The following is a 26,156-nucleotide window of genomic DNA, read 5'->3' as shown; positions in this document are numbered from 1 at the left end:
CTCCATGACGACATCACATAGTTGGTGGATGGTAGAGAACTTGCGCTCCTCCACCTTCCATTTGAGGATGCCCCACAGATGCTCAATAGGGTTTAGGTCTGGAGACATGCTTGGTCAGTCCATCACCTTTACCCTCAGCTTCTTTAGCAAGGCAGTGGTCGTCTTGGAGGTGTGTTTGGGGGTCGTTATGTTGGAATACTGCCCTTCAGCCCAGTCCCTGAAGAGAGGGGATCATGCTCTGCTTCAGTATGTCACAGTACATGTTGGCATTCATTATTCCCTCAATGAACTGTAGCTCCCCAGTGCTGGCAACTCTCATGCAGCCCCAGACCATGACACTCCCACCACCATGCTTGACTGTAGGCAAGACACACTTGTCTTTGTACTCCTCACCTGGTTTCTGCCAAAACACGCTTGACATTTGAACCAAATAAGTTTATCTTGGTCTCATCAGACCACAGAACCTGGTTCAAGTAATTCATGTCCTTAGCCTGCTTGTCTTTAGCAAACTGTTTGAGGGCTTTCTTGTGCATCATCTTTAGAAGAGGCTTACTTCAGGGACGACAGCCATGCAGACCAATTTGATGCAGTGTGTGGAGTATGGTCTGAGCACTGACAGGCTGACCCCCCACCCCTTCAACCTCTGCAGCAATGCTGGCAGCACTCATACGTCTATTTCACAAAGACAACCTCTGGATATGACGCTGAGCATGTGCACTCAGCTTCTTTGGTCGACCATGGTGAGGCCTGTTCTGAGTGGAACCTGTCCTGTTAAACCGCTGTATGGTCTTGGCCACCATGCTGCAGCTCAGTTTTGGGGTCTTGGTAATCTTCTTATAGCCTAGACCATCTTTATGTAGAGCAACAATTCTTTTTTTTCAGATTCTCAGGGAGTTCTTTGCATTGACGTGTCATGTTGAACTTCCAGTGACCAGTATGAGAGAGTGAGAGCGATAACACCAGATGTAACACACCTGCTCTCCATTCACACCTGAGACCTTGTAAGACATATGAGTCACATGACACCGGAGAAGGAAAATGGCTAATTGGGCCCAATTTGGACATTTTCACTTAGGGGTGTACTCACTTTTGTTGCCAGCGGTTTAGACATTAATGGCTGTGTGTTGAGTTATTTTGAGGGGACAGCAAATTGACACTGTTATACAAGCTGTACACTTACTACTTTACATTGTAGCAAAGTGTCAGTGTTATCACATAAAAAGTTATACTAAAACAACAATTACAAAAATGTGACGGGTGTACTCACTTTTGTGAGATACTGTATATATATATATATATATATATATATATATATATATATATATATATTCATATTTTTTTGTGGGGAGTAAGCCATATATAAAAAAGCTTGGGGTCAAGTTTCTTAGTACCGCCGACTCCTCCACTTTTTTGAGTATTAGTTATAAATGTTTTAAAACTTTTATCTTTGTTGCAGAGATTTACCCACCCTAAAAGTACTGGCGACCATTGTCGCTATGAAAGAAAATTACGGGAAGTCCAAAATTTTAGAGGCAGCCCTCCAACACAAAGTAAAGGGATATCATTCCCCTAAAATTTTGAACAGGAAGCCAAGACACATTTTTGCAATAATACAAAGGTGGCAATAAAAAGAAAAATAGCATTGCAGGGATTTTAACACTTCCCTGCACATTAATCATTTACTTATTTTTAGTAGTCGATTTATAAAACATTATCGTTGTTTGGTTGCTATGAGCCACTGCTCCTTGTCCATCACGCTTTGCCTCATGACGTAAAGGGGTCAATTAATAGTTGTTTGCTATACTACAGTTATTATGGAATTATTATATAAATATGTTCGCTAGCCTTCAAAATATATTATTTGATTGATGAGCAACACATAATAATATCTCATAAATATCTTAGGCAAAAATAATGTAGTCATTCTCACTATAACTTGCAAGTTAAGCAATAATAAACACCTCCTTAATTATCAAATGCTAAATGTATATTAATAAACATCTGTATATGTATCTTCTGTATGTTCCTAATGAAATCCCAAGAGACGGCTGAGAAAACGGACTCCAATCTGTTTCCATTTTCCTTCTTCCAGCTCCGTCATATCGGTTTACTGTATCCTCCTCCATGTATTTTAGCTGCTTTATTCTGCTTTATTCTGTGCCTCTTTCATGCTCATTCTTCAATTCTTCTGACTCCCCCCCGCATCTCTCTTCCCCACCTCACTGCCTCACACTCTCTCCTTACCTCCTCCTTAGTCCTTGTGGCCTCACAGTAGATGTCATCCCTTAGCATGCTTAAACTTTCTGCTGCCTGTGGTGCTTGGAAAGCTATGAGGATAATATTTATTTTTATGAGGAACTCTTTTTTCCACAGTCTGCTGTAAAGAATGAATATAGAGGAACCACCAAAAGCAGCAATAAGAGGAGAGGGAATTGCGTTGTTACACTGCTGACAACACATGCATATTTATGCTATGTTACATCAAGGGCTGTTGGATTGCAAGCTCTGCAGTTGTTATCACTGTTGTAAATGAAAGGATTCAGCCCTTAGCAAGAAAGGAGGCTGCTCAAACCAGAAAAAAAAGATTGAACACGATAACCTAAGGCAGCGATATGAAGCTGCAACTGACCAGAGTGCAAAAGAAACTAAGACAGAGACGGGAGACAGGAGATGCATGCAGTACACTGGAGAGTTACACACACTCCATCACTATTGCACATTTTATCAATATTTTTAGGTCATATTCAAACTGACAGAAAATGTCTAAAAGAAAAATTACCTGTGTTACCACTACTAGCTAGCTTAACACAGGCACAGAGGTAAATACACAGCTAAAACACATATATGCAAAGAAAGGGGGGGTTTGGGACTTTAAATGAGGCAATGAGTGGGTAGGTTCATCTGCCTCCATCCCTAATATATATATATATATATATATATATATATATATATATATATTCATTCGAACGAGGGAGTTGGTTGGGACTTTATATGAAGCACAACTAAGAATATAAAAATCTGCAATCACATGTTGGTGGATTTCAAAGAGCTATACATTGAAAAAAAAGATAACATGATAGAAGTAAATAGCACCATAACAATTAATTATACATAATAGCGACATGATTTACAAACGATCTACTGGTAATAGATACATTGGTATAAAGTAGTAAAATTGTTCCAATTCATAATAAACATAAATATGTTAATGATTGTAATGACTGATGATAAAATTCATATTATTGAATCACATGATTGTGTTGATGTAGCATAAGGCTGAGGCTCTACGCGTTTCGTGGAGATGTCCATTCATCAGAAGCAGTTACATTAGGGTAAATCTATAATAGGATAAAGGATTGCAGAATGAACAGATGTTTGACACAAGGGGAAAGCAGGGCAGAGGAGAGATGGAATATTCCCAAGTGCTCTTACCTACATATGAATTGGATATATAATTTATAATGTTCACAACTGAATGCGCCATGGAAAAACAGACATCCCACGGGAGCTGAGGCCATGCTGAGGCCCAAGGACGTGATATAAGAAGCATCGGTGGTAGTGTAGTCCCCAATTAACAATTAAGTATTGGTACAGAATGTGTGACAATTTGAGTAGATATACTGTAAAAGAGAACACCGTGCAAATATATTTATATATAGAACTGCCCATAGGCAGATTAAGGACTACTACCTTAGGGGCATATAATAGTGTTGAATAATTTTATATGCCCCTCAGGTAGTAGTCCTTAATCTGCGTAGATCGTTTTTGAACCATGTCATCTCTTTGAAATCCACCAACATGTGATTGCATATTTTTATATTCTTAGCTGTGCTTCATATAAAGTCCCAACCAACTCCCTTGTTTGAATTTATATAAAACACATATATGTGAAGGTTTTAACCGCCTGCCTTCTGGGCACTTTTACCCCTTCCTGCTCAGGCCAATTTTCAGCTTTCACCACTGTTGCACTTTGAATGACAATGGCGAGGTCATGCAACACTGTACACAAACAACATTTTTATCATATTTTTTTCACACAAAAAGGGCTTGCTTTTGGTGGTATTTGATCACCATTAGGGTTTTTTATTTTTTACTAAATAAACTAATAAAGACTGAACATTTTGAAAAAAAACAAAAAAACATTTTCGTAGTATGTACATATATAACATTTTTCAAACAGGTAATTTTTCTCCTTCACTGATGTGCACTGATGGGCACTGATAGGCTGCACTGATGGGTATTGATGTGGCGGCACTGATGAGACGGCACTAGTGGGCACTGATAGGCGGCACTGATAAGTGACACTGATGGGTACTGGTAGGCAGGACTGATAAGTGACACCGATTGGCACTTATTGGCAGCACTTATGTGCACTGTTGGCACTACACTGATAATCTTGACACATAATCACTGCCCTGATATTCAGTGTATATGTCCCTTTTAGAGAAGCTGGTTATCGGCTCTCTTCTCCTCTTCTTATGCTGTCAGCATGAGGAAAGGAGTGTCAATATCCGGCTTCTATTTACATCAATAATTAGCTGTGATTGGACACAGCTGATCACGTGGTAAAGAGCCACTGATTGGCTCTTTACCTCAATCTGTGATCAGCAGTGTCCTCTGGACACTGGGATCACAGAGAACGCCACCCACACCCTGCGGCTGGCGTGCGGGGGGCACAATCATAGGAGGCCGTTATATGATGGCCTCCCAGAATTATCCAGCCATGCTGTAGCTGTCATTTAGTTTTAGCGTGGTCAACAAGTGGTTAACCTTTGAATAATTTGTAATTCTCTAACAATAGCCTTCTAAGCTAGGCATTGCTGCAAACCCAGAAAACAAAGCTAGATTCCTCAGCCTCTACCACTGCAGCACAACAGCTTGGTCAAAAACACACACCCAGCTTGTTGGACAATGAACAATGAAGAAGCAGCATTTTAATGGGTCTAACTCTGCTCAGTCTCCCTTCTCCTTCAGTCAGTTCGCTGCCTGTGCATATGTTCACTGCAGCAGAACCTGAAAAGTGATGGCCTTCCCTCTCCCAGAGTAAGTGTTTCTCAGGACCTGGATCACCTGCAGTCGTAATTTTGGTATCCACCAGTGGATGTCTTTCAGCAGCCAGCAGTAATCAGTTTCCACCTGATGCTGGCTGCTGGAAGGGTATTTAGGTCCTGCCTCTCACTCCAGGGTTTTGCTACTGCCAGATTTTGTTTGCCATTAATCCGGATCTTGCTCCTGGCCTGTACCCTGCTGCCTTGTATCTGCTCTCCCTTGTTCCTGATTCCAATTTTAGTTCCCCTTTCCCATCTGCTCCAGTTTTCTCCTGCTTTTTTGTGTTCCCCATTTTTTGTATATATAGTATATGTTTAATTGTAGTTAGGCTTTCTGTTTGTTAGGTTGATTAGTTAGGGATACCGTCTTTGGTTCATTTATATTTGTAGGTCTGCTATGTGCTGGTGTTTTGGATAGATTTTGTTTCACAGTACATAAATCTCACCTAAAGCGTACACAGTCTGGTCCCAGTTTCCAGAGTGTAGCCACACAGATCTGGCCAACCCTGCTACTGATTTCTGACATAATACTGGAGCTTATTAATGGCCAGATCAGCTGCACTTGGGAACTGGGTGATATTTGCTCTGAGTATTTGCTGTCCTTTATGTCAAGATGTTTCAAGGGGAGGCTATTGCTCATGTGGAATTGACATTGAAGAATAAAGATCTTTGACACATGATTTTGCCAGATTGCACAAGTGAAAAACTGCTAAAGTGTATTCAGATAACACATACCTTAATTGATCAGTGCATATATTCATGTAGTGAAATACAGCCTTTGGTTCAGGTTTTTTTCTAAATTAGCTTTGACTGATACATCTCATTTCTATGATGATTTCACCCCTTCCTTTAATATATCTCAGCTTGAGTCTTTAGTGTGGTTGCTGGGAGATGACAAAGCCTACTTTTTAGAACAGTATTCAGCTGGTTCACAAAGGCTTCTGTTAGATTGTGTTACTGATGTGCTTTCCCTAGTCAGATAAGGGAACTTAAACTTTGTTCAGCCTCTGCTCCAAGCTTGGTCTGAGATACTATTCCCAGTTTCAGTTGATTCATACCAATTCAAATGCCTCTAAACATCAATAATCTATTCCTTGGTTACCCTTAGCAACCACAGCTGCTAAAAAGTGTCCCTTGCCTCCTGTATAACAGTACTCCTCTTTCATTAACCACACTTCCCCTGCATTTAATCCATTGAGGGCTCCCCCTGCAGTTCCATTACCCATAGCAAACCTCTTGGACAGCTTCCTCTGCTTCTGCTACCCTTCCCTCTATGCTCCCCAGAACTGTTACTACTTTCCCACCAGCAGCACAATCTGGTCAGCACCCTGCAACCATTTTGCGTCTCCCACAAATGTTGTGGAGGCAAACATTGCATTTGCGACAGGGGCAATATGCCTTACATTGTTGAAAAAAGGAAAGAGTTCTAGGCGGGTCAATGACATTGGGCACAATCTCTCCCTGTATAGAATGGGCACCTCTGTATATAACATCCGCACGTTCAGGGATAACTGGGCCCAAAAACCTATCACTCTGAAGGACCTTCCAATGTTTGTTGAAAATCTTTTTGATTTGCCTATGCTGTATGGAAAAAGAAGTGAAAAAGGACCATTTAAATTTATTTTCTTGAATGGGTTTGGGGTGGTCAAGTAATAAAGTATTCCTGTCAAACATGGAAGCTCTGTTAATGTCTGCATCTAAATCCGCAGATCTGTATCCCTTCGCAATAAATCTCTCTTTCAGGGTCTGAGATTGATGTTGGATGCCGCTATGATGGTAATGAGGCTTGGGTGCTCCACGAGGGGTCACATGACTGACGGTCTCTTTGAGGCCTGGAGAGCATTCCGCTGGAAGACGTGGTGTCATCATTGCACTAAGATTAAGATGTAGTGACGTCATTACATTCAGATTGGAGTGTGGCTCAGACGCCTCACATGATTGCTATTGTTTCCGTCCATCGGCTTTAAGAGTGAGGCGTGTAGCTCACACCAGCGGCCATGCTTCCGGTTCTGGTGCCATGAGCGGAGCCAAGCCTCTTTCCTTCCAATCACCTGATCATTTATGTATTTTATAAATATAGGCAATGTGGGGGAGCTGCGTTATGCCCCAGTTGAAGTCCATTGGGACAAAATGCATTGGACTCGCATTTTACAGCTACTCACATTGCTTTTATCCTTGTGATCACATTTTTTGTACACATCCGTGACTTGATGTATGTACTTTTTATAATAAATCTGTTTTGACCTGCACCATGTGGAGCCTTTTTGTCTTTCACTATCCCCACATTTGGTTTGGATGAGAGTGTTTTCACACCCACTACCTACATTCGGATTGTTTCACAATGGGTTCCAGTTCCATCCTGTCCAGTGGGAGTTCCAGAGTACAGCATTGGAGTTCCAGGCTCCGGTCGCCATAGGCTTGATTGACCCACTGCCGCTGGCACGTGAGTCCACCACGTCTGGTAAGAGTATTCATCTATATTACCCGGGTGGAGGATACACTATCCCTGGTGTTACAACGGCCATTTTTATTTCATCTCACTACCAAAAGTATTTTTCTAAGAGTGGATTCAAAATCCTTCTTATTTGGGCTATTTGCCTTTATGAACTCACTATATTGGTGATTCTACAGATCACTAGCTACGGCCACTGGGCTTTTCACTTTTCTTATATACAAGCATTTTTTTGTTTATATGTTTTCATTCATTGTATAATATTTTGCTTTTATGATGGTTTACAGTGCAACACTGTGTTTTTACACTACTTATATTGGCATGGGGCGGAGGTCACAGGTGATGTCATAAGGGGATGGGGCCTCTGGATGATATCACCCGATGACCACGCCCCATGCCAACATAAGTAGTGGCACACTGCGCACCCAGCATTAGGGCAAGAGAGAGCGTTGAGTCAACATCGGAGGAAGAACAGAGGGAGAAGACTGCACAGAGAGGAGACCTGACAGAGGCAGAAGACAGCAGACAGAGGGAGAAGAACAGGAGAGGGCTAGAAGACATCAGCGGAGAGCGAAGAACCGGAAAGGGGAGAAGAACTGGCAAAGGCAGAAGAGAGGGGAGAAGAAATTGAAAAGAGACGCCAGAGCTGCTTTAATAAATTACTTTAAAAACCTGTGTACTGAGTTTTATTTTTGACACTTTTTTTTTAGGTGAATGGGTAGGGGTACAATCTACCCCATACTCATTCACATAGGGTGGGGGGCCGGGATCTGGGGCCCCCTTGTTAAAGGGTGCATCTAGATTCCAATAAGCCCCCCACCCGCAGACCCTGAAAACCAATGGCCAGGGTTGTCAGAAAGAGGCCCTTGTCCCCATCAACATTGCCCCAAAGCACCCACCACCCCCCCATGTTGAGGGCATGCGGCCTAGTATGGTTCAGGAGGGGGGGCCTTGCTTGTCCCCATCCCCTTTTCTGACCCGCCAGGCTGTGTGCTTGGATAAGGGTCTAGTATGGATTTTGGGGGGGACCCCACGCTGTTTTTTCGGCATAGGGATTCCCCTTAAAAACCATACCAGACCTAAGGGCCTGGTATGGTCTTGGAGGGGGAACCCATGCCTTTTTTTAATTTGGCGTGGGGTTCCCCTTCAAGATCATCAGAGCACAAGTCACATGTCAAAGTCGGATCAGTTAAGATGGCGATCCAACTTTGATCCGACTTCAATGATATTCAATGGGCTGAAGTAGGATCAAAGTCAGACCAAAGTAGTGCAGGGAGCATTTTCAAAGTCGGACCGACTTGTGTCGGACCAGTTAAGACAGGGAAACATTGATTTTCACACGCCATGCGACATGAGCTCCCAATGTTGGAGCATTTGTCGTACAAGTGTGAACCCGGCCTTATTGCCAAAGCTTAATTGAACAAGCTGAAGTTAGAAAATAATTGGCTACTATGCACAGCTGCACAAGATTCTGTTTTCCTACCAGTTTTAGTAAATATCCCCAATGCCTGTTAAGATGAACAATGAACAACTGTGCTGACCCCTTTATGAATTACAGCCAATATTTGCCACAGAGGTCAAATGTAAGATCCGTACATACATCTATTTGTTTGTAAGCAATGGTCTTTCTAACATCACTTTTGTGAGAAAAGTGTGGTAAAGTAGAACTTTGAGACTCTTATCTGTAGATTGCTCCTGTTGGGATATTTCCAAAACTGGTCACACGTAGTGTCTCTCCCATCCTGTGGTAGTACTCCCTACATCTCTTTTGACAAAATGGATTTTTGCTTTTACAGTTGGAATGAAGTCTCTTCAATTTGAAACCTCATGAGAGTGTGAGTGGACTTTTATGTTATTTATGGTCATCTATTTTATAGGCTTCTATAGATTACAGGTAAAATCCACCTGCGAACCTGAGGATAATGTGTAAACCATATACAGTGCCTTGAAAAAGTATTCATACCCCTTGAAATTTTCCACATTTTGTCATGTTACAACCAAAAACATACATTTTGGGGGGGGGGAGGGGGGGGGTTTATGTGATCGACCAACACAAAGTGGCACATAATTGTGAAGTGGAAAAAAAATGATAATGGTTTTCGAAATTTTTACAAATAAATATCTGAAAAGTGTGGCATGCATTTGTATTCAGCCCCCCTTACTCTGATACCCCTACAATCTAGTGGAACCAATTGCCTTCAGAAGTCACCTAATTAATAGAGTCCACCTCTGCGTAATTTAATCTAACTATAAATACAGATGTTCTGTGAAGCCCTCAGAGGTTTGTTATAGAACCTTAGTGAACAAACAGCATCATGATGGCCAAGGAACACACCAGACAGGTCAGGGATAAAGTTGTGAAGAAGTTTAATGCAGGGTTAGGTTATAAAAAAATTATCCCAAGCTTTGAACATCTCACGGAATACTGTTCAATCCATCATCCAAACATGGAAAGAGTATGGCACAACTGCAAACCTACCAAGACATGGCCGTCCACCTAAACTGACAGGCTGGGCAAGGAGAGCATTAATCAGAGAAGCAGCCAAAAGGCCAAGAGAAGCAGCCAACTCTGGAGGAGCTCCAGAGATCCACAGCTCAGGTGGGAGAATCTGTCCACAGGACAACTAATCGTTGTGCACTCCACAAATCTGGCCTTTATGGAAGAGTGGCAAGAAGAAAGCATTTGTTGAAAGAAAGCCATAAGAAGTCTGTTTGCAGTTTGCGAGAAGCCATGTGAGAAACACAGCAAACATGGGGAAGAAGGTGCTCTGGTCAGATGAGACCAAAATTTAACTTTTTGGCCTAAAAGCAAAATGTTATGTGTGGCGGAAAACTAACACTGCACATCACCCTGAACACACCATCCCCACTGTGAAACATGGTGGTGGCAACATTATGTTGTGGACATGCTTTTCTTCAGCAGGGACAGGTAAGCTGGTCTGAGTTGATGGGAAGATGGATGGAGCCAAATACAGAGCAATCTTAGAAGAAAACATGTTAGAGTCTGCAAAAGACTTGAGACTGGGGTGGAGGTTCAACTTTCAGCAGGACAACGACCCTAAACATACAGCCAGAGCTACAATGGAATGGTTTCGATCAAAGCATATTCATGTGTTATAATGGACCAAAGTCCAAACCTAAATCCAAATGAGAATCTGTGGCAAGACTTAAAAATTGCTGTTCACAGATGCTCTCCACCCAATCTGAGAGAGCATGAGCTATTTTGCAAAGAAGAATGGGCAAATATTTTTCTCTCTAGATGTGCAAAGCTGGTAGAGACCTACCCAAATAGACTTGCAGCTGTAATTGCAGCGAAAGGTGGTTCTACAAAAGTATTGACTCAGGGGGGCTGTATACAAATGCACGCCACACTTTTCACATATTTATTTGTAAAAAATTTGGAAAACCATTTATCATCGTTCTACTTCTCAATTGTGTACCACTTTGTGTTGGTCTATCAAATAAAATCCCAATAAAATACATTTAGGTTTTTGGTTGTAACATGTGGAAAATTTCAAGGGGTATAAATACTTTTTCAAGGCACTGTACATGGGGTTTCAGTAGTCCCTGTAGAAATCTATGTGTGACACTCCTTTACTACTACAAATTGCAGGTTAACGCCACCTTGAAACTTCATTGATTTCTGGAGGGCCTAAGGCTACATTACCCCAACATGCTCTTGTGTAGCATCTACTTGGAGTGCAGACAAGGACATAACTTGTCCGAGCTCTAGACATTTAATGGAAAAATGAAGTCCTGGAACTTCTTGCGGGGTTTTGCAGAGATGTGTGCGACTTCCAAGACTTTTCCATTTTCCACTATGTATGGTAGATTTGGCAGCAAAGGGTCTCTCTAATAGTCTGCATGTTTTCCTTTGAGGATTGTTATATTTGTTCTATCCTTCCAGTAATACAGTGGGAAATTCCTTATTTGATCCCCTACAGATTTTGTAAGTTTGCCCACTTACAAAGAAATGAAGGGTCTATAATTTTTATCATAGGTGTATTTTTAATGATATTGACAGAATATGAACCAAAAATCCTGAAAAAAAAACCACACAAAACACATCACAGGAGGGATTTTGGTCCACTCTGCTTTACAGATCTTCTCTAAATCCTTAAGGTTTCTTGGCTGTCTCTTGGCAACTCAAAGTTTCAGCTACCTTCATAAATTTTCTATAGGATTAAGGTCTGGAGACTGACTAGGCCACTCCATGACCTTATTGTGCTTCTTCATGAGTCACTCCTTTGTTGCCTTGGCGGTATGTTTTGGGTCATTGTCATGCTGACAGACCCATCTTCAGTGTTCTGGCTGAGAGAAGAAGGTTCTCATCCAAGATTTTACAATACATGGCCCTGTCCATTGGCTCCTCAATGTGGCAAAGTTGGCCTGTACCTTTAACAGAGAAACAGCCCCAAAGCATCATGTTTCCACCTCCGTGCTTGACAGTAGGGATGGTGTTTAAGTCAGCATTTTTCCTTCAAACACAGTGAGTCCCCCTCCTCATGAAGGCACATGTACAGTCATGCCAATGAACATCTAAATGGTTCAGAGCTGGATTGGGAGAACGTGCTGTGGTCAGATGAGACCAAAATTGAATGGGTCCTGCAGCATGACAATGACCCAAAACATGCTGCCAAGGCAACAAAGGAGTGGCTCAAGAAGAAGCACATTAAGGTCATGGAGTGGCCAGTGGTTTATGAAGGGAGGTGAAACTTTGAGTTGCCAAGCGACAGCCAAGAAACCTTAAAGATTTTGAGAAGATCTGTAAAAAGGAGTGGACCAAAATCCCTCCTGAGATGTGTGCAAACCTGGTCACTAACTACAAGAAATGTCTTACCTGTGTGCTTGCTTGCCAACAAGGGTTTCTCCACCAAGTCCTAAGTCATGTTTTGCTTGGGGATCAAATACTTATTTTACTCACTGAACTGCAACTCAATTTCTAACATTTGTATCATGTGTTTTTTCAAGATTTTTGGTTGATATTCTATCATTTAAAATACACCTATGATAAAAAGTATAGACTCTTCATTTCTTTGTAAGTGGGCAAACTTACAAAAGCTGCAGGGGATCAAATAATTATTTTCCCCACTGCATATGAAGCTATTAATAAGCCCTTATTTAATGTGATCTGAAACATCTATTAGTGTAGTGCTTCTGTGGATGAAATGGATGACCTAGTATATCTGTGATTGAACATTCTACATTTTTTTCTCTCTTCGTTCCAAGATCAGCATCTTTCCTTACCTTCCTTTCCTTATGTTTGTGCCTAATATGCTTATTAGGAGTGAGCTTATACATACACTTATGCTCTAGGATGTATGCATGCATATTTTCACCAGTAAGATCATCTTTAGGTAGAGTTTGTTTTGAATAGGTACACCTTTGTTTTTAGCATGTTCCGTATCTTTAACAAAGAAATTCTATTATTTGTAACAAAATCTTGCATAGAGGTAATATTCTGTGTGTGTGTGTGTCTATCTATCTATCTATAGATAGATAGATAGATCTATATATATATCTTTTTCTGTTCTATATTTAAACTTCAGTTGTATCCCTATAAAGTAAATATGTTTACAGTAGTTTCTAAAACAAAACATTTACAATCTTGACTTCCGCCTCTTTCACACGGATGATCCGTATGTCCGTTTTTCATCCATCCGTTTTCGGATGAAAAACGGACATACAGTCATCCCTATGGAGCGTCGGATGTCAGCGGTGACATGTCCGCTGACATCCGACCCCGCTCCGATCCGAAAAGTGTAACGGAGGAAAAACCTACTTTTCCCTCCGTTTTCGGATCGGATCGGATGACGACGGACACTACGGACCGTCATCATCCGATCCCCCCATAGGGGAGAGCGGCGCTCTGACAGGTCCGTCGCTGCACAGCGTGCAGCGATGCACCTGTCATCTTCCTGCTCAGCGGGGATCGGCGGAGCGATCCCCGCTGAGCCAGCGTGTGTTCACGGGGCGGATCATGACTGATCTGCCCCGTGTGAAAGAGGCCTTACCCTCTCTATGCTCCGGTGGCGTTCCTGACTTCCCTCCTCCAGCACACACAGTCCTTTTCTGGACTAGAATGATACTTGCATCATCAAGCAGGCTGGGCTCATAGTTCTCCAGGACTGGGAGGCACTCACGTCATAACATAAGTGCCTCTTGGTCTTGGAAGAATGCCTGCCCCATGCTGTTTCTGGTAGAAGAGGAGAAGCTGGAGGAAGAGGAGGAACTTCACCGGACTAGCTAGAAGACTGCAAGAAAAAAAAAATATGTATAGGGGATTTTTACAACCCCAATTCCAAAAAAGTTTGGGAGATGTGTACATAACAGAGTGCAACGATTTGCAAATCTCATAAACCTCTATTTTATTCACAATAGAAAAAATTTTAAATGTTTAAAAGAGAAAATAAGGTCATTTTGATATTGATTGCAGCAATATGTCTCAAAAAAAGTTTGGACAGAGCCATGTTTACCATGGTGTAGCAGCCCTTCTTCTTTCAATAACAGTCCTATATCAGGGACAAATGGGGCAACATTCCTTTACCCAACTGGTCTCTTAAGTTCCCAGTCATTTACAGAGTGTTGTTAAAAAAAGGGGATGCTACACCAGGGTAATCATGTCCCTATCACAACTTTTGTGGGATGTGTTGCTGTCATCAATTTCAAAATGACCCTATTTTTTTTTTTAAAAAAGGTACATTTTCTTCTTTAAACATTTAAACTGTTTTCTTTTTTCTATTGTGAATAAAATATGGGTGTATGATATTTGCAAATCGTTGCATTGTGTTTTTATGTAGATTGTACACAGCATCCTAACTCCTAGAACTAATGTTGTAAAATAAATAAACACCTGGGTAGGAGTTGAGGGTGGGGTCAAAATGCTTGAGTTCCACTTTAATAGTCAAAATAAAGATTTACCTACAGTATCTTTAAAGCGTGTTCCAACCTACCACCAAGAAAAACCTGATGATAATCCTCTATTACCACTGGATGAGACTTGATACTTTGTAGTGCTAGCTCTGTGCTCAAACCAGTGTATAAAAAGCTTTAGTTTTACTTATTGCCACATTATCTCTCACTGAACAATTTAACAATGAAACTGTTCATCTAATAGGGAGCTCTTACAGCTACACAGCGTGTGTTTTCATTAAACTACATTTGGTTCAATGGTGGGATAAGACACGTCATTTGTTACAGTGGCTACATAAAAACAAGAGATGAAAGAGTTTGCTGTAGACCCAGTGGAGAGTAAACTGGGGAATATGAAAACGACTATTGTTTAAAGGGAAGTCAGATCCTTTTTCAGTATCCTGTTGTGGCATCAATACAGCTTCACAGCAGAGGTAGCCAATATAGTTGTAATTTTAAAAGTAGCCTTGAGCATTGCCGCAGCTTAGGACCTTGATAAGTGAACAAAACTGTAATAAAGAAGCACAACTAAATATTGTTTTAATTTCGCTTTATAGTATTATAATTATTATTCACTTTGATTTATACATATAGAATCATTATCTCCTGTGGTGCTGAACAAACTACAGTTATGAATAATATAGATATACTCAGAAAGGTTTACAATGATAAGTACTTACAGTTGTATATCAAAAGCATGCAGTATAGTAAAATATTAGAAAGAGTATCCTTAGGCCTCATGCACAAGAGACGCCGGTGCAAACTCTGTTGAACACATAATTTTAAAAGCTGAAACCAGCGTTTAGAAATGCCCGTTTTGCCACGTCTGCATGCGTTTAGCCGCGTTTTACCGCGTTTGCGTCTAGAAGCGTCTGCAGAGGAGAGAATGACATTTTCTGACCTGACTTTGGGGCCCATATCTCGGGGCCACTTGGTGCTAGTAACCCCAAATTTGGATATGTTATAGTGTTAGTCAAACCAAATGTGGGGTTACTAGCACCAAGTGGCCCTGAGATATGGGGCCCCAAATTTGGGTCGCAAAATGTCAAGCACTTTTCTGCAGCAGAGAATGACATTTTGTGACCTGAATTTGGGGCCCCATATCTCAAGGCCACTTGATGCTAGGCCCCCAAATTTGGAAATGTTATAGTGCTAGTTCCATTGTGTTTGTACACCAAATTTGGGGTTCCTAGCACCAAATGGCCTTGAGATATGGGGCCCCAGAGTCAGGTCGTAAAATGTTCCTTTAAAAACACGTATAAAATGCAAACATCTGAAACGTAGAAAACTTTCGCGTCTGAACCCATTTTTTTGCTTCTGGAAAAACGAGGTTAAACGCAACTGCCTAAAAACGCCAAAAAACAAGACTGTGTACATGGACACATAGGATAACATTGAATGGGTTCAGGGACAGTTGAAAAAAGTGTCCAACTGCCTCTGAACGCGAGTTTAACAGCGTCTCGTGTGCATGAGGCCTTACAAAACAGTACAATAGCGTGATGGTCATCAGGAAAAATGCTCCTTACATTCGTGGTCATTGGGAAGAATACCTCTTACAGATAGCTAAACAGATCATTTTGATGTTAGTGGTTATCTATTGTTAATTGGCCAAGGATCCCCTTAGAAACCTCAGGAGGAACCCTAGTTGAGAAAGGCTGATCTAGAGCAGTGGTTCTCAACCTGGGGGTCAAATGATGATTTGCCAGGGGTCACTGAATCCTGGGCTGTTCCTGAAGCTAGCACCGCTATCCCAGCCTTTTTGTGGCCGCCCAGCAGGGCTGTTCCTGGAGCCCGCAGCTGCCCACTCAGCCTCTTCACATTCGCCCATTCAGTTCACAGCATGGCTGGGGGGCAGAGACTAGAGGTCAGCTGACTGGTGAGGAATGTGAAGTGGGAGGGGCTGGAGGAGACCCCATCTCCTGATTTTGGCATAGGTGTCACTGCTTCGAGACACCACAAAGTCGGAGACACAGTGAGTAACACTGGAAACAAAAATATGTGTAGCGCTAAAAAACATGAAAGTTCAATATAGGGACACTGAAGTCCAACTAATGGTGAAAAAACGTCTAAAAAAAGAAAAAAGGTCCTCAATATTTATAAGACTCATATCACTCCCTTGGAAACCCCAGCAGCCAGTACAGCGGCACACTGACCACTTCCGGGTGTGGACACTTCTCTCTGCCCCACTTCTGCTCTGTATAATCCGACAAATTATACACCAGATTTAACTAATAACGGCACAGTACACCGAAATGTTCATATTTTTTTTCTTTCAAGTACTTAAGTATGTAATACATGAATAGCAATAACTCATTAAACAATTTTTTTTTTTGCTTGGAAACGTGACCAATCCGGGAGCAGAAGTGGGGCAGAGAGAAGTGTCCACACCTGGAAGTGGTCAGTGTGCCACTGTACTGGCTGCTGGGGCTTCCAAGGGAAACGAGTGATGTGCGGCGTGTGAGGCAGCGAGTCAGAGGGACACACAAGTCCACGGTTTACTTTTTGATGTCCATCTTTACCATCTTTCTGGAACATCCACCATCACCCACCACCCAAGCCTGATTTGGGCGTATGCCCTCTAGGGTCTACGAGATCTGGTAAGCCTTCTTATTGTTGGTGGTGGTTTCCCTCTCCTGTCTTCACATTGGATGTCACGCATTTGAATTGTTTTCTACACGAAGTCACTACATCTATATGGACTATTAATTTTTATGAGTCTTATAAATATTGAGGACCTTTTTTCTTTTTTTTAGATGTTTTTTCACCATTAGTTGGACTTCAGTGTCCCTATATTGAACTCATGTTTTTTAGCGCTACACATATTTTTGTTTCCTTGTTATATGCTCATATCCTATTGGCTGTGTTAGCTGCTAATTTCACTCTTTTGGGCAGCGCAGAATTATTGATACTCTTTTCACAGTGAGTAACACTACCTGTGATTAGAGTTGCCATTAAAAGTCCCCACTACAGTTCTCAGATCAGCAGATGACCTTGATCAAGAGCACCTAAGTTGGCTGATCAGAACTTCCCCCAGCACTGCCACTGATCCCAACTCCCCGCCAGCACTGCCACTGATCCCAACTCTCCGCCAGCACTGCCACTCATTCCACCACCAAGGAGTAAGAGAAGGAATAAAAATAGAGAATACATGGAAGGGAGAGGAAAAGAGGGGAAGGAACAAAGAAAAGGGGAGAGAAAGAACAAGAAAGACGGCTAGAGAGAGGGATGGGTAAAAAAAAAACAAGAAATTAGGATAGAGAGAATGAGATAAAAGGGAAAGAAAGGATAACAAAGAGAAAGAGTGGTACATCCTAAAATGTACCATGAGGGGTTTTAATACTGTATGAGTGGAAAGGACTCAGGGAACGCTAAATGTCCGTGGGTTAGGGGCGCAAATTACTTGTCTTGCCTTGGGTGCTGACAACCCACGCTAAGAAAACAATTTTACTGTTAGGGGTCCCCACAACTTGGGAAATTTTATCAAGGGGTCACGGCACTAGAGGGTTGAGAACCACTGATCTAGAGGAATAGAAGTAAAATAGGCTACAGTGCATGCTTTGTAAGATAACAGTTGAAGACGCAGTGCAGAATTAGTGACTCAAGACATATCCTAGGTCAGATTATGTGCTTGCCCAAAGAGGTATGTGTTATAGTTGTGTTTGAAGATTTCAAGAGTTGGAGAGGACCAGATGGCATGTGAAATGGAAATCCACAAAAAAACATAAGAGAGTTTGTTTAAATATCTCACAACAACCTGAGGAGAGTTTTACTTTGTCACAAAAGTAATGTTCTATAATTCCAGCCTCAATGCTCTTAGATCTATAAGTAGCTTCTCTCAAATCTTGCCATGCACTCTACAATGCTTAAAATATAAACAATAAGAGAGGCACTTCTAAAAGAAGACTTTCAACTGATAGCAATGCCATATATATTGTAAATCTCACCTTATAGCTCAGGTGTCATACACGTATGTGAAGTTCAGCAGCCAAGCTTAGAATATCCAGTACCTTATTCAGTGTGTAACAGTTCTCTTTTGCACAATTCTGTGTTTACATGTTCCCAGGGAGGTGCTGAAAGACCCAGAGTTGTAGGGTATACAGATGTGTGAGGTAGATACAAGTGGTAACAGTAGGTGAACTCTTTTGTTACTTGCTAAAGTAACTAATGTGTTACTCACACAACTTCCAGCCTTTAGCATCTCACCAGGAAGAGGAAAACACAAAGCAGCATAAAAGTACCAGGCTATGAACATTCAAATATTAAAATGTTCTTGAGGGCGTTGTAAACCCTCAAGGTTTTTCACCTTAATGCATTCTATGCATTAAGGTGAAAAAACCTCCTGTCATGCAGTAGCCCCCAGAGCCCCCCTTTTACATACCTGAACTCGGTCTTTCCAGTGACGGGGACGAGCACACCAGCTCCAGCTGGTGTCTCGGGTCCTGATTGGATAGATTGATAGCAGCGCAACTATTGGCTCCCGCTGCTGTCAATCAAATCCAATGATGCGGGGCCGAGTCCTGCTGTCTGTGTCAATAGACACAGCAGCAGGGCATGGGAGCAAAACCGCACAAGTGCCCTGAGGGAGAGTGGCTCTCCAACTGGGCACTCGAGAAGAGGAGGAGCCAGGAGTGCCGCCGTGGGACCCCAGAAGACTAGGATTGGGGCCACTCTGTGCAAAATTAACTGCACAGAGGAGGTAAGTATGACATGTTTGTTATTTTAAAAGAGAAAAAAAAAAGCTTTATATATCCTTTAACAAGCAGTAAATAAGATTTAAAACAAGCACACACTAACCTATGTATAGTTGTGCTCATAACTTTACATACCCTGGCAGCATTTATGGTTTCTTGGCCATTTTTTAGAGAATATGAATGATAACACAAAAACCTTTCTTTCACTCATGGTTAATGTTTGGCTGAAGCCATTTATTATCAATCAACTGTGTTTACTCTTTTTAAATCATAATGACAACAGAAGCTATCTAAATGACCCTGATCAAAAGTTTACATACCCCAGTTCTTAATACCGTGTATTGCCCCCCTTAACATCAATGACAGCTTGAAGTCTTTTCTGGTATTTGTGGATGAGGCTTTTTATCTTCTCAGATGGTAAAGCTGCCCATTCCTCTTGGCAAAAAGCCTCCAGTTCCTGTAAATTCACGGGCTTGTCCCATGTATGCCCCATGCGAAGTTTCCTGACTGATGAATGCAAATGTTCCTCCAGTATTTTTTGATAACATACTGCATTCATCTTGCCATCAATTTTGACCAAATTTCCTGTGTCTCTGTAGCTCACACATCCCCAAAACATCAACGATCCACATGCGTGTTTCACAGTAGGAATGGTGTACCTTTCATCATAGGCCTTGTTGACTCCTCTCCAAATGTTGTGTTTATGGTTGTGGCCAAAAAGCTCAATTTTGGTCTCATCATTCCAAATGACTTTGTGCCAGAAGGTTTGAGGCTTGTCTCTGTGCTGTTTGGTGTATTATAAGCAGGATACTGTGTGGCATTTTTGTAGTAATGGCTTTCTTCTGGCAACTTGACCATGCAGTCCATTTTTCTTCAAGTGCCTCCTTATTGTGCATCCTGAAACACACCACATGTTTTCAGAGAGTCCTGTATTTCACCTTAAGTTTTTTGTGGGTTTTTCTTTGCATGCCGAACAATATTCCTGGCAGTTGTGGCTTAAAATTTAGTTGATCTACCTGATCATGGTTTGGTTTCAACAGAACCCCTCATTTTCCACTTCTTGATTAGAGATTGAACACTACTGATTGCCATTCTCAATTCCTTGGATATCTTTTTATATCCCTGTCCTGTTTTATACAGTTCAACTACCTTTTCCAGCAGATCCTTTGACAATTCTTTTGCTTTCCCCATGGCTCAGAATCCAGAAACGTCAGTGCAGCACTGGATGAAAGATGCAAGGGTCTGTCAGGAGTCCAGAAACTCATTGACCTTTTATACACACACACACACACACACTAATTACAAGCAAACAGATCACAGGTGAGAATGTTTACCTTTAGTAGCCATTCAAACCCCTTTGTGTCAACTTGTGTGCATGTTATCAGGCCAAAATCACCAGGGTATGTAAACTTTTGATCAGGGTCATTTTGGCAGTTTGTGTTGTCATTATGATTTGAAAAGAGTAAACAAAGTTGATTGATAAAAAATGGCTTCAGCCTAACACTAGCCATGAGTGAAAGAAATGTTTTTGTGTTATTCATATTCTCTGAAAAATGTCCAAGAAATCATAAATTCTGCCAGGGTGTGTAAACTTATGAGTAAAACTGTAGCTGATGACATTATGCAGCAATTCATCCTCAAATGCAGATAAGTCCTTTAAGTCTGGCCTCAGTACTCTGCTCTCCCCCTATTCTTGTGCACATACTCTGAAATTACATTAGAAATTAGAGGCCGGCAGGCTGCCAAGTCACTGCTGAGAGGGGATGGTAAAACGCTCTACTAAGAAAAAATGAACATGAACGTGTTTTGCTATAATGATTTAGAATAATTACTCCACAATGCATGAAGCTACAGGGGTCAGTAAGGACTTGTTTAAAATCTTATTTACTACTTGTTAGGAAAATGTAAATTTTTGAATGGCCATAACCTGAACACAGCTCTAATTTAATGTTTTGGGATGTTTTAAGTGTACAGTATTTGTTTCAGATTACTATTATGCCATAGAATGGTAATCCTAGCATTTCTATATTTATGCTGTGCAAAACATATAGTGGGTATAGAAAAGAATACCCCCCTTTTAAATAATCACATTTAGTTGCTTTGCAGCCTTAAATGAAGACAGACACAGTTTTTGTTTCATCCAGCTGTATTTACGCAGTGCAACTTATAACAGCCAAGTAAAAGATATAACGCCAACATGTCAGAAAAAATAAAAAAAATTAAACAACAGAATCAGTGAGTTGGAAAAAATGATCACCCCCTTATGTCAGTATTTTGTTGAACCATCTTTTGCTTTAATTACAGCTTTTAGTCTGTTAGGATATGCCTTTACTAACTTTGCACATCTAGCCTTTGCAATATGTGCCCACTCTGCTCAATTTCAGTTAAATTTGATGGTGGCCATTTGTGGACTGCAGTCTTCAAGTCATTCCACAGGTTTTCAATGTGGTTTAAGTCTGGGCTCTGACTAAGCCACTCAAGGACATTCACCTTTTTCTCCTCCAACCGCTGTGTGATCAGTTTTGGTGAGTGCTTTGGGTCATTGTCATGTTGAAAGGTAAACCTTCTTCCTATTGACAACTTTAAGGTAGAGGGTGGCAGATTTTCCTCAGGAATTTGTTGGTATTTTGCCTCATCCATTTGTCCTTCTATCCTGACAAGTGCTGACTTCAGGGCAAATTTATGGCCAGAGCACACCAGAGGATTTTATGGTGAAATATACAGTCAATGCTACCTAATCTGTGCGATTTACATAGACCAATTCCAGACCAAAGAAGAAAACTGTCAAAATCAGCGGATGATTTAGAAATGACTCTCCATGCGGTAGACCACAAACCACAGTGAAATGTAGCACCTGCCATGTTACCACTACAAATTGTGCATGTTATCATACCATATAAATCAACCTAGCCTAGAAGGAAAAAACAATCATCATACATGTTTTTGCAAAGGAGCATAGTTAAGCAATGTAATATGCAATAATATAGACAGTATGGACAAAAAAGTGAACAGAAATAATTACGCTAAACACAATTTACATCTAAGCTGGTAAAATAGCATAAGTCTGCAATTCCAGACAAATTACAAGTAGTTCTATGAAAAAGCCTTGGCAATGTCATGCCCACATGACAGCAATAAATATGTAGAAGAACTCAAAAAGAAGGTATAGGTGGTAAGTTCTCCTTAGCATGCCACAGCTGTCAATAGTAGGGCATATAATAACACAGCATAGCTTGCATTGATTTTCAAGGAAACTACAACATACACCAAATTCTCTCATAGAAACTGCCTTCCTAGCTTCTGAAATTGAGAAATTACTTTCCACTTCAACTTGGATAAGGTTAGACTGAAGTGCAAACAGGAAGAATTGAGTAATGGTATAGATCAGAGCTAGAGGCAATATTTCTAATGGTATGTTTATTTTTCAGAGGCAGTTGTTAGCACAGGGGTTTTGGTGACAAGTGCTCTCATTTTACAATTAAAAAACCTTCAACCCCTAATTTTAACCTAAGCCTTAGGTCATCTCTCACATACATCTAACCCTCTATTTACCCTAAAATGTAACTTTACCCCCAAATAATCTATCTTAACTTAACCCTAAAATTTAAAAGGGTTGTAAAATCTCCCGGTTTTTCACCTTAATGCATTCTTTGCATTAAGGTGAAAAACCTTCTGTGCTACAGCTGCCCCCCTTTTTCTTACCTGAGCCCGATCCGATCCAGCGATGTGCACAAGCTCAGCGACTCCCGCTGCTGTAAATTAAATCCAGTGACACGGGTGCGGGGCCGAGTTCTGCTGTCTGTGTCAAGAGTGCCCCATGGAAAGCGGCTCTCAATGGGGGCACCTGATGAAAACCTTTACAAGCACTTTAAAGTGCTTGTAACCCCCTCCCCCAACAACAAATAGAGCCTGTTCCCTTAAAGCATGTATAACAACCCAGTGCTTGTGCTGTGTAATTTGGCTCTTTCTATTACCTAAAATACCTGGCTGATCCTGCCTAGTTCTGCCCTCCCCCCTGTAAACTGACCACAGTTTATCATGGCTGCTGAGCCCTGACACTACGGTCAGTTTATGTGCCTCCATCAGCGGCATCTATCTGCAGCTCTCCTCTGTCCTCCTCTTCTCTGTCCCCTCCCCCCTCCCTGCCTAACAGCTAGTCTGTACCACTATGCTCTCCTCCCCTTCCCTTCCTGCTGCTATAATAACTGTATTACAAATATGTAATTCCCTCTGTTAGCTAACATCATCTATCCTAGTGTCTGTGCTGAAAAAAAAAAATGCTGATTACACCTTATAACTGAGCATCTCCTGGCACTCATGTGACCACTTGGCTCTCTCTTCTCTTTCCTCCCCAGCTGACGTCAGCCCACTATAGCTGTCAGCCGGGGAGAGGAGAGAGCCAAGGAGTCACGGAAGCGTCGGGAGTCAACCTGATATAAAGTATAATCTGCTTTTTTTTTTCAGCACAGACACTAGGATAGATAATGTTAGGTAACAGAGCGGATGGCATGTTTGTAATACAGTGGCTTTACAACAACTTTAACTGCATGACATTTAGCTTGTTGAAGCACTATGTATCAAAAATGTTATCTTTATAAGATGTTTGTTTTCCTCATTTTATTCTTTGATGCATTTCAGTGCCCGAACAAGGACATTAGCGACAGGATCACCAAGTATTATTTTAATGAAAGCTGTTGATTTAATAAGATTGAATGTGATTTGTGAAATTATATTAACATGGCAATATAAGATAATACTTTGTTGTCATTGTATACATGCAACAAAATGTATCAATGTACTCTTTACACTCTTTACAACAGAGATTTAAAAAACATATATACTATATTACCAAATGTACTGGGACACCTGCCTTTACACGCACATAAACTTTATTGGCATCCCAGTCTTAGTCCATAGGGTTCAATATTGAGTTGGCCCAACCTTTGCAGCTATAACAGCTTTAACTCTTCAGGGAAGGCTGTCCACAAGGTTTAGGAGTGTGTCTATGGGAATGTTTGACCATTTTTCCAGAAGCTCATTTGTGAGGTCAGGCACTGATTTTGGGTGAGAAGGCCTGGCTCGCAGTCTCCATTCTAATTCATCCCAAAGGTGTTCTATCAGGTTGACGTCAGGATTTGCACTGGTTCAAATCATTTGGTGGTGGGGGGGGATTATGGTGTGGGGTTGCTTTCAGAGGTTGGGTTTGGCCCCTTAGTTCAAGTGACGGAAACTCTTAAGGCGTCAGCATACCAAGACATTTTGGACAATTTCATACTTCCAACTTTGTGGGAACAGTTTGGGGATGGCCCCTTCCTGATCCAAAATGACTGCACACCAGTGCACAAAGCAAGGTCCATAAAGACATGAGTGAGTAAATTTTGGGTGGAGAAACTTGACTAGCCTGCACAGAGTCCTGACCTCAACATGATAGAACGCCTTTGGGATGAATTAGAGCGGAGACTGCGAGCCAGACCTTCTCGCCCACATCAGTTCCTGACCTCATAAATGCACTTCTGGAAGAATGGTCAAACATTCCCATAGACACACTCCTAAACCTTGTGGACAGCCTTCCCAAAATAGTTGAAGCTGTTATGCAAAGGCTGGTCCAACTCAATATTGATCCCTACGGACTAAGACTGGGATGTCATTAAAGCGTGTAAAGGCAGGTGTCCCAATACTTTTGGTAATATACTGTATATACTCCTACAACATGTCCACATATCTGTTCTTAAGTATAGTAATAATATAAAATATTTATTTAGAAAGTAAAAATTTTACATAAAAAACCTAAATATCTGCACCTGGTGGGTTTATAGACAATACAGTTTTAGGGAAAAAAACTATGCTTCAAATGATTAGTGTGTGTTTTAAAGCGGAGGAAAAATTAAAAAAAAATTAAAAGCCAGCAGCTACAAATACTGCAGCTGCTGACTTTTAATATATGGACACTTACCTGTCCAGGGAGCCCACGATGTCGGCAGCCAAAGCCGATCTGTCCGTTGGCTCTCGGCTGCTGCCGCCGCCATCCTCGGTAAGGGAGTCAGGATCGGCTTCACTTCCTGGTTCTCTACTGCGCATGTGCATCCTCACTGGTCCCTGCTGTCTTCTGACTCCCAGAAGACAGCGGGGGAGGACAGAGTAGGCGCCAGAAGTGGCGTAGGTCCCTGCGAACACTGCGGTGATTTATGCCAGGAAGTGGGAGCAAATTCCTGTATTAGACAGGTATCTGCTCCCTCCTCCTCCCCTGAAAGGTGCCAAATGTGACACCGGAGGGGGAGAGGATTCCAAAAAGTGGAAGCTCCATTTTTGGGTGGAACTCCACTTTATGTGCCCTATATCTTTTCACTGACAGCAATGGGTCAAACACACTTTAACCCAGATGGGTTGGATCAGTACTAAGAGCTTTTTCCTCTTGTTTAATTGGCTGGCCTATGCTGTGTCCAGATTCGGTAGATCTGTACCTATGATCTGCTGTTTTCACCACGTGACAGACACAGCCAGTGACAAGGGGGCAGGGGCGGGGCTGAATCCTGTTGTCTGTGTCTATTAGCACAGACAGTGGGATTCAGCCCCACATAGGAGCGAGCCTGCACAAGTGCCCCCGTAACAAGCGGCATGCTACGGGGGCACTTGGCAGAAGGGAGGAGCCAGGAGGAGCGTGGGACCCAAGAACAGGAGCATTGGGGCTGCTTTGTGCAAAATTATTGCAGGGAGCAGGTAAGTACGACATGTTTGGTATTTAAAGAAAAAAATTAAGTTTAGAATCACTTTAAATCTTTTTCTGTACACTACTCAACCAAATGTTGAATTTCCTGCCTATAAGCTGTCTCACCATTATCTCACATGAGTTGAATAAAAGTGGTGTCATCGGCAAAATTCACTCTAGTATTTGACTCATATATGGAAGTATAGTCATGTGTAAACAGGGCAAGACTCAACACACATCCCTGTGGTGCCCTGTATTCAGAATAATAGTATTAGACACCTGATCTCCTATTCTCAACATATGTGGTTTATTTGTTAGGAAATCCATAGTCCATGAACACAGAAGTG

At 41.6% G+C, this 26,156-nt stretch overlaps 1 protein-coding gene across 6 annotated transcripts in view; it reads right to left on the bottom strand.

Moving 5' to 3' along the window:
• Window positions 1–26,156, bottom strand: part of TSPAN4 (tetraspanin 4) — a 2,224,117-nt gene that overhangs the window by 198,428 nt on the left and 1,999,533 nt on the right. The window contains exon 1 of one of the 6 annotated variants that reach the window (XM_073604835.1): window positions 2,245–2,325. The exons of the other annotated variants lie outside the window; for them this stretch is intronic. Coding sequence (XP_073460936.1) covers window positions 2,245–2,292 — 48 coding nt within the window. The 5' untranslated portion in view covers window positions 2,293–2,325. Of the gene's footprint in view, window positions 1–2,244; window positions 2,326–26,156 lie in introns of those variants that run through there. 6 annotated transcript variants of the gene reach the window in all.

This window comes from Aquarana catesbeiana, linkage group LG11, assembly GCF_042186555.1.
Source record: "Aquarana catesbeiana isolate 2022-GZ linkage group LG11, ASM4218655v1, whole genome shotgun sequence".
Lineage (NCBI taxonomy): Eukaryota > Metazoa > Chordata > Amphibia > Anura > Ranidae > Aquarana > Aquarana catesbeiana.
This window is presented reverse-complemented; position numbering and strand designations above follow the sequence as displayed.